This window comes from Bufo bufo, chromosome 7, assembly GCF_905171765.1.
Source record: "Bufo bufo chromosome 7, aBufBuf1.1, whole genome shotgun sequence".
NCBI lineage: Eukaryota > Metazoa > Chordata > Amphibia > Anura > Bufonidae > Bufo > Bufo bufo.
The window spans coordinates 203,477,941-203,485,858 of record NC_053395.1 but is presented as its reverse complement, the minus strand read 5'-3'; the positions used below and the strand labels follow the sequence as shown (position 1 = coordinate 203,485,858).

Genomic DNA, 7,918 nt, shown 5'->3' with positions numbered 1-7,918 from the left:
GCAGAGTTTGAAGTCAAGGGGGCAGCGGCCTCCTCGATTCAAGTCAAGATAGCCACGCCCCCTTTCCATGCCCCTTCGCTTTTGATTGATAGCTTTCGGCTGTTCAGCAAAGCCGGGCCGAGTGTGAGTCAGACGTTCACGTGAGCGGCTGCCAATCAGAGGTGAAGGGGCAGGGAAAGGGGGCGTGGTTATCTTGACTTGAAGCGAGGAGGCCGCTGCCCCCTTGACTTCAAACTCTGCTGTTACATAGCGCGTGCAGGGGATTAAAGTTTGTTTTTCAAGATTTTGGTGCATCTGACCGGAGGAAGAAAAGGATCTTTAGGAACATACTGCTGGCTACTTTAAGGTAATGCTGGTGGTTTGGGAGGCGTTTTTTAGGTGACAGGTTCCCTTTAAGTGTCTTAGACACTTTTTGTGCTTCACTTGGCCTAGGGGAAAAGGGATGTGGCTTAATGTGCTACATTGTGTAACACAATTACTATAAAATTCTAGTGCAAAGGAGGCCAATTAGTAGGTGGTATAAACGTAAAGGGGTGGGCTACCTTTGGGGGGTAGGGGGAAAATCCCCCTCCCTGGGAAGAGCTGCCAAGGGAAGCATACTTACCTGTTTCCTAATGCTAGATCCCAGCTCCTTCTCTCCGCATCCTTGGATGCTTGTCTTGGTCAGCCCCTACTGCGACCTGCTCTCCTTTCATCACGTGACCAATTGACATGATGCAAGGGAGGAAGTTGTCACTTAGACTCCTGAGAATCCTTAGGTACTCACTCATAAAGGGGCCATTCAGAAAGCAGGAAAAAAAAGGTTGATAATCCCTAATATGCAAGATGTTGATTTTGTGACCCAGCTTTCCCAGAAACAGAGAGGAAATATTATGCACACCCACTCGCATACACAGAAAGACATATGCAAGATTCAGCATTCATCCTTGTGTCTTGAGGACAGCTGTGTCTTTTTTTTCCAAAGCAGCACTTACACAGTTAAAAAAAAAAAAATCACTTCATTTTCCCAACACTCCCACAGCTCTCCTACTCCATACTCTGTGAATGGCAGCTTCTAAAGAGTAACGCAGAATATGGGGGTGAATTGTCAAACTTACATTTTGCTGCAAGCCCACAGTCCTGCAGCATTGACTTCCCCTACATACAGTGCATACATAGGGCTCAGAAAGCTTGCAATGGGGGAATGGGGAGGCATCATGCTCCAGTGCATGCAATTACACCTGTTCTCCTGCACTCATGTAGAACAAGCGGCGTACATCATGTAAGTGCATTGTATGTGGAGGAAGACGTTCCTGTTGTGAGCTGGGCACTGCAGTCTGGAAGCTCAGTGTATATATATGGGGAGTGGAAAGGAGAGAGAGAACAGGAGGAGCTACAGATCCCTGCAGCTGATCACACACATACACATACACTCACATACACCAACACTATCTCCATTCTCCCTAACACACACTGGCCACAATCATGATGATCCTATCACCTCCCCCAAAAAGAAAAAGGACTGGAACCATCTCATCCTGATCTCACTTCTATGCATTAACATCTTCATCAAGTCTCCAGAGGATCTTACAAAGGACATGAAGCCAAAAGCAGACCCTGAGCTGTGAGGATCATCATTAGTGCTTTTGTCCATAACATCCCAGGAAGCTAGGAGTAGGTTGCTTGAAGAGAAGCAACCCACGGTGCTCCATCCTCAGATTATTGCAAGCACAGAACAGTTCTGCTCTGCTGATCTTCAGTTTGGGGGGAGGGAGGACATTGCCTCTGAAATTGCTAGGCTGGACCTCCGCTTGAACTCCTGTGCATTTTGCTCAGTGATACTTTCAATGCGAAACTTCCTTCCTCGTACCTGACAAGCTAGAAGAAACAATTGGCTATCAGGTTCCTTCATCGTTTTTTTCATTATTTTATTTCTTTCATTTTCTCCTTTCTGCATGCCAACTTCTAGGCAACATCAACCCTGCAGGAGATGCTTTGCTGCAGAACCAAAGCCAAAGGGTTCGGGATCTGGGGATGAGATAATGATATCATTTGTATTGTCTTTAAGAAGACAGAAATTGATACAGTAAATCAGTTTGGTATTTTGCTCGATAGGAGATCTTGATGGATGTCCATGGATTATGCGGCTTGTAGCTGAGCGTAGGGACCATCACTTTCTCCGTAATAGAAATCAAAGCTATTGAGAAAAATAAATAAAAAGAAAACCTGGAGAAGGAAGTAAAAAAAGTGACAGATTTGCACATCCACTGAATCTGGCTGTTGTTGCTTTTTTCATATTATGTCTGCACTCCGAAGGAAATTTGGGGACGATTATCAAGTAGTCACCACTTCGTCGAGTGGTTCTGGATTTAATCAAGCTGCCCCCAAAAGGAAAAGACAGAGGTTTGTAGAAAAAAACGGCCGATGTAACGTCCAGCATGGCAACCTGGGGAGTGAGACCAGCAGATACCTCACTGACCTCTTCACCACCCTGGTGGACCTTAAATGGCGTTGGAATCTTTTCATTTTTATTCTGACTTATACAGTAGCTTGGCTTTTTATGGCATCCATGTGGTGGGTCATTGCCTACATAAGAGGGGATCTCTATAAAGCACATGATGAAAACTACACACCTTGCGTGGCTAACGTCTACAACTTTCCATCAGCCTTTCTCTTCTTCATTGAGACTGAGGCCACCATTGGTTACGGATTCAGGTACATTACTGACAAGTGCCCGGAAGGAATTATCCTCTTCCTTTTCCAGTCCATCCTAGGTTCCATCGTTGATGCCTTTTTGATAGGTTGCATGTTCATAAAGATGTCTCAACCCAAAAAGAGAGCCGAAACTTTAATGTTCAGTGAATATGCAGTCATTTCCATGAGAGATGGCAAGCTCACCCTGATGTTCAGAGTGGGCAACCTTCGAAACAGCCATATGGTATCTGCCCAAATCCGCTGTAAATTACTCAAAGTAAGTATCCATAACTGCATTTTTTGTCTAGAATACTGTGATGTGTCATTTGGGAAAAAATAACTGGACACTATTAAATATGGATGTTACGGTATGTCCTATGTCCACCATAGCTGTTAGGCTAAGAGTTTGTCGTAAGTAACCACAACACTGATGTCGTAAATAACCACAACAGACTAGATGTTAAAGGTTGAGTAGAAATAGATAAGCGGCCTGTATTTCTTGCAAACAAGTACAATATATGACAATCTAACCTGCACAAAAAATATCACAGTCTGTTCTTATGAGTTTCACACTTGTAATTAAATCTTCTATTTCTGGAAAATATGACCTAAATCTAATTTTTACTGTCTCACGCAGCATCTAAAAGGTAGAATTAAATGTCATGCTCGCTTTCACTAGGTAGAGATGAATTCTGGCCCAGTTGTGTTTATATACAGTATATTGATGATAGTATTTAGAGCAAGCTGTGGGCTGCACAATGCCAGTGTGCTACTCAGAAAGGCCGGCTTTTTCCAGGGTTCCTAAATTCTACTCAGAAAGGCCGGCTTTTTCCAGGGTTCCTAAATTCTAACTGAAATCGAATTGCTTCAAATTTTTTACCATTAATATCTTAATTTTTCCACCGTGAGTAAATTAGACTGAGGTTAGATCAATTTACTTTCTGCTGAAAATGTGGATGGTGCAGGTCGAACGATAGCCTTGTTATCCTAGTAATCGAGCAGCCATTTCTAGCTGACCTTTATTTGTACTCCAGTGTTATTAAAGTTGTGCGGTGAAAATTTCCAAGGCAAATTCTTTTATAGTCGGTTTATTATGGAGCTGTCATGGTAACACGATATCCTGATTTCTCAACACCTCAGGGGTTAATGCTGTGTACCATTTTTAGGAAACCCCGAGGTTGATTTTCTAATCTAAAGTCAGCAGTGAAGACTAAGCTGGTTGCTTATTTATTCACTCATCCATCACTGTTAGACCAACAAATTTATGTTCTCACATAACTTTCTGGCATAATGATCCCCTGGAGTCTCCTTGTTTCTTGGCTGTATTTTGCTAGGTCAGACTACAACAGTATTGATTTGTGGTGCCATCACTTTCATTTATCCTCACCACAATCCATTTTGTTAATTCTGATCATCTCAGTTCAATAGTCAGTCAAGAAAACTGCTAATTCACATTGAACACAAGCTGTAAATGGCAGCATAAGGTCAGTTTCAGGTGGCTGTATTGGAAATTCAGGTAGATCTCTAGAACACTGTGAGCTTGGGTTACTAGACTTGTTTTTAGGCTGGTATTTGGACTTCCAATGGCTGGAATGGCTGCAATGCAGGGTCAAGACCTATAACCCTTAACAGTTTGCAAAACAGAACCTCCATCAAACCCTATTTGCTTTAAGTTATTGGAGTAATTGAGGGCTCTTGTATTGGAACTGTAATGCACACACTGAAGAAAGGCTTCATGACCACCACCTGAAATCCATCCAAAAAACATTCCACCATTTCATTCCATTTCTTCCAAAACATTGTACAGTAGTTGCACAATTACTCGTTACACATTGGGTTAGGTGAAAGTACTGTAGACTGTAGAAGCCAGTTAGATGAGTCCTGGAGGCAGATTTGATGTTTTTGCGGACCTGGCCTTAAGAACTTTCATAGACCAATAAGTAAAAAAAAAAAAAATGTGGGGCATCAGTATCAATTTTCACAGTGGGTTGGCTACCGGGCTCTTGGAAAATGTCCTGCTCTAGGCTAGAAATAGATGAAAAATTTGGAGAAGAATACACAATGTATGTCAATCAATGTGGCTGACATGTCCAGGTTCATTACCTCCTAATGCTTCAAGCTCTTCAAGTCTGTGATGCTAGCAGTAGAACTTGCTAGTGCCTTACCCATCCTGCATTCTCTTTAGGGCTGCAGCTAACGAATATTTGAATAATCGATTAGTTGTCAATAATTTCATCGATTAATCGGGAAAAAACACCAAAATGTAAAAAAAAGGGGTTAATATGATTTTACTTGAAAAATTATGTTCAAGGGCCATATTAAAACAAATTGTGGATAGCACTATTATGGGGGATCTGTGGATGGCACTGTTATGGGGGATCTGTGGATGGCACTTTTATGGAGGGGATCTGTGGATGGCACTGTTATGGAGGGGATCTGTGGATGGCACTGTTATGGGGAGGGGGATCTGTGGATGGCACTGTTATGGGGGATCTGTGGATGGCACTGTTATGGGGAGGGTGATCTGTGCACTGTAAGTCGGGAAAAAACACCAAAATGTAAAAAAAAGGGGTTAATATGATTTTACTTGAAAAAATTATGTTCAAGGGCCATATTAAAACAAATTGTGGATAGCACTATTATGGGGGATCTGTGGATGGCACTGTTATGGGGGATCTGTGGATGGCACTTTTATGGAGGGGAATCTGTGGATGGCACTATATAGCATCTTAAGCTATATGTGTCATCCACAGATATCCCCCATAGCAGTATCATCCACAGATCCCCCTCCCCATAACAGTGTCATCCACAGATCTCCCCCATAGCAGTGTCATCCACAGATCCCCCTTCCCATAACATTGTCATCCACAGATCCCCCTCCCCATAACAGTGCCATACACAGATCCCCTCCATAACAGTGCCATCCACAGATCCCCCTCCCCATAACAGTGCCATCCACAGAGATCCCCCTCCCCATAACAGTGCACAGATTCCCCTTCCCATAACAGTGCCATCCACAGATCCCCCTCCCCATAACAGCCCCGACCCTGCCTCTCACAGCAGTATTCCTTAACCTGCAATAACTTTTACTTTAAATCACTGCATCTTTATTACCTTACAATGAAGCTCCAGTAACAGGCAGAGAGTTGGACCCCCAATGATCTGATATCGGTGACCTACAGTATCTTGAGGAAAGGCCTTCAGTATATTGATTGCAACCCCTTTCAATCCTAGCTTTTATCAGGGTTTTCCCAGTGTACAATATTGATGAACTATTCTCAGTGCAGGTCACCAATATCTTATTATGGGGGTCCAACTTACGAAGCTCCCACTGATCAACTGTTTGAAGAGGCCACCATGGCACTACCAGTGAGCGCTGCTGCCTCCTCACTGCATACTAAGCACAGTGACATAACTTGTATAGCAGTTCTGCTTGGTATTGTAGCTCAGGCCCATTTACTTGAATGTGACCTAGGAAGAGGCCGCAGCACTCACCCCGAGCACCATGGCCTCTTGAAACATCTGTTTAGGATCAGGCAATCGGATCCCCACAGATCAGATATTGATAACCTATCCTGAGGACAGGTCATCAATATTGTACTCTTGTAAACCCCTTTAAACCTTTAAAGTAGGTACATACATTTTTTAACCCAGAGTCACATAGTTTAAATGGAATATTTGAAGAGCGAATCCTTTGAAGAGGACCCGCCTGCTCTTCTAACATGCCTGTTTTAGTAAATGCTTGCATATGCCTAAAATAACAATGCTAGAACATCTTTTGGTAGAACTGTACATTGTGCCATTCCTCTGTTGTTTCTCCTGGAGATATCTGAATAAATTGACAGCCGGGCGTTATCAATCCCCTTGTCAAAAAGGTGTTGCCCCTACACCATCTGGCATTGTCAGCAGCACTGATTGGACATCGTTCATGTGTAGGAGCTATCCTCCAACTGCGAATCAATTCATTTGTTTTCAGAAGGAATATCAGAGGAAGAATGCAACGTTTTAACAAAAGATACTCCATTATGTTATTACATTGGGGAATGCAAGAATTTACTAAAACAGATGTATCAGAAGAGGAGACAGATCGTCTTTAGGATTGTTTTTCTTTAGGCACATATACAAGTCAGTACGCCTTCCCATAGGCTGCACTGGATTCTATATGTACCTTTGCGGTGCATACATCACATCCACAAAACAGACGAGCGTTTCATGCTGGGAAGGGCATTCAATTAACATCTTGCAACACTCTGAAAATCTTCACGTCTGTTCTAGAAGCCACCGTGACACTGATTTTTTTAACCCTTTTAGTCACCCCCGATTTCTTCCGGGAAATGGACAGGGTTGATGTGAGTTCAGGCTTTACTACCGCATCGAAGTAAATTAACAATCAGAGCGACGCTCGCTAGATTTAGCCCTTATCTAGAGTTTATTTTTAGTATTATATAAGGTTCACTGTGCACATTATGGTTGAAAGATGATCTGTGCCTTCGAGGGTAATCTTAAATGAGAAGCAAAGTGGCAGAGGAGGTTGAAGTGCGGTGCACAATGGGAAAAATAGGGTGCTGATTTTTTTACGATGTTGATTGGCCGGTTGCTAAATGTTTTGTCACTTGAGGCTTTTTTCTTTTCTCTTCAAGGTTTTGCAAATAAGCATTTCCTAAATGTGTGCATTCCCTGAGTGCTTAATATGCTCAACACACAAATAAATCATTAAGTGCTTGTATGCCGTTCACTTCTTAAGAGCAGTAAGCCCTTTTCATTATCTGCATGGGGAGGGAGCACAATTAGAAAAGCTTTCGAGAACCATGCTGTCCATTCACGTTTCAATGTGCAAGACTTGCTTAATTATAAAATGAAGGAAGAGAGGCCTACTGACGATCATATTACATGTCTCGGATGATTGAGGACAAGCTTGCCTCTGTTACATTAAAGGAGCTGCCTCCTCCCTCCCAACCTAGCTGGACCATTGAAGAGATCTATACTTGCCAGCTCCCTGGATCCCAGGCTGCCTTCACCGGACGTCTAGTTCTGGTCTGTCAACTGATGCACTAACAGAGTCACGTATGACATGGCCAATGGCTGGCCTCAGCGGTGACATGTCCCAAGCGGCACGCGACCCAACAGTGATTTGCCGCTTGGGGACACGTCATCTCTGAGGTCGGTCATCGGCTGCAGCAGCACACTTGACCACATTATAGACATGGTCCAGTGAAGACATCTTGGGAGCCACAGAGTGGCGGGG

At 43.3% G+C, this 7,918-nt stretch overlaps 1 protein-coding gene across 2 annotated transcripts in view; it reads left to right on the top strand.

Annotated features, from left to right (window-relative positions):
• Positions 1 to 1,294: 1,294 nt before the first annotated feature.
• The window catches only part of KCNJ3 (potassium inwardly rectifying channel subfamily J member 3), a 231,024-nt gene continuing 224,400 nt past the window's right edge, over positions 1,295 to 7,918 (top strand). For both annotated transcript variants that reach the window (XM_040440508.1, XM_040440509.1), the window contains exon 1: positions 1,295 to 2,950. In XM_040440508.1, coding sequence (XP_040296442.1) covers positions 2,279 to 2,950 — 672 coding nt within the window. In that variant the 5' untranslated portion in view covers positions 1,295 to 2,278. The remainder of the gene's footprint in view (positions 2,951 to 7,918) is intronic.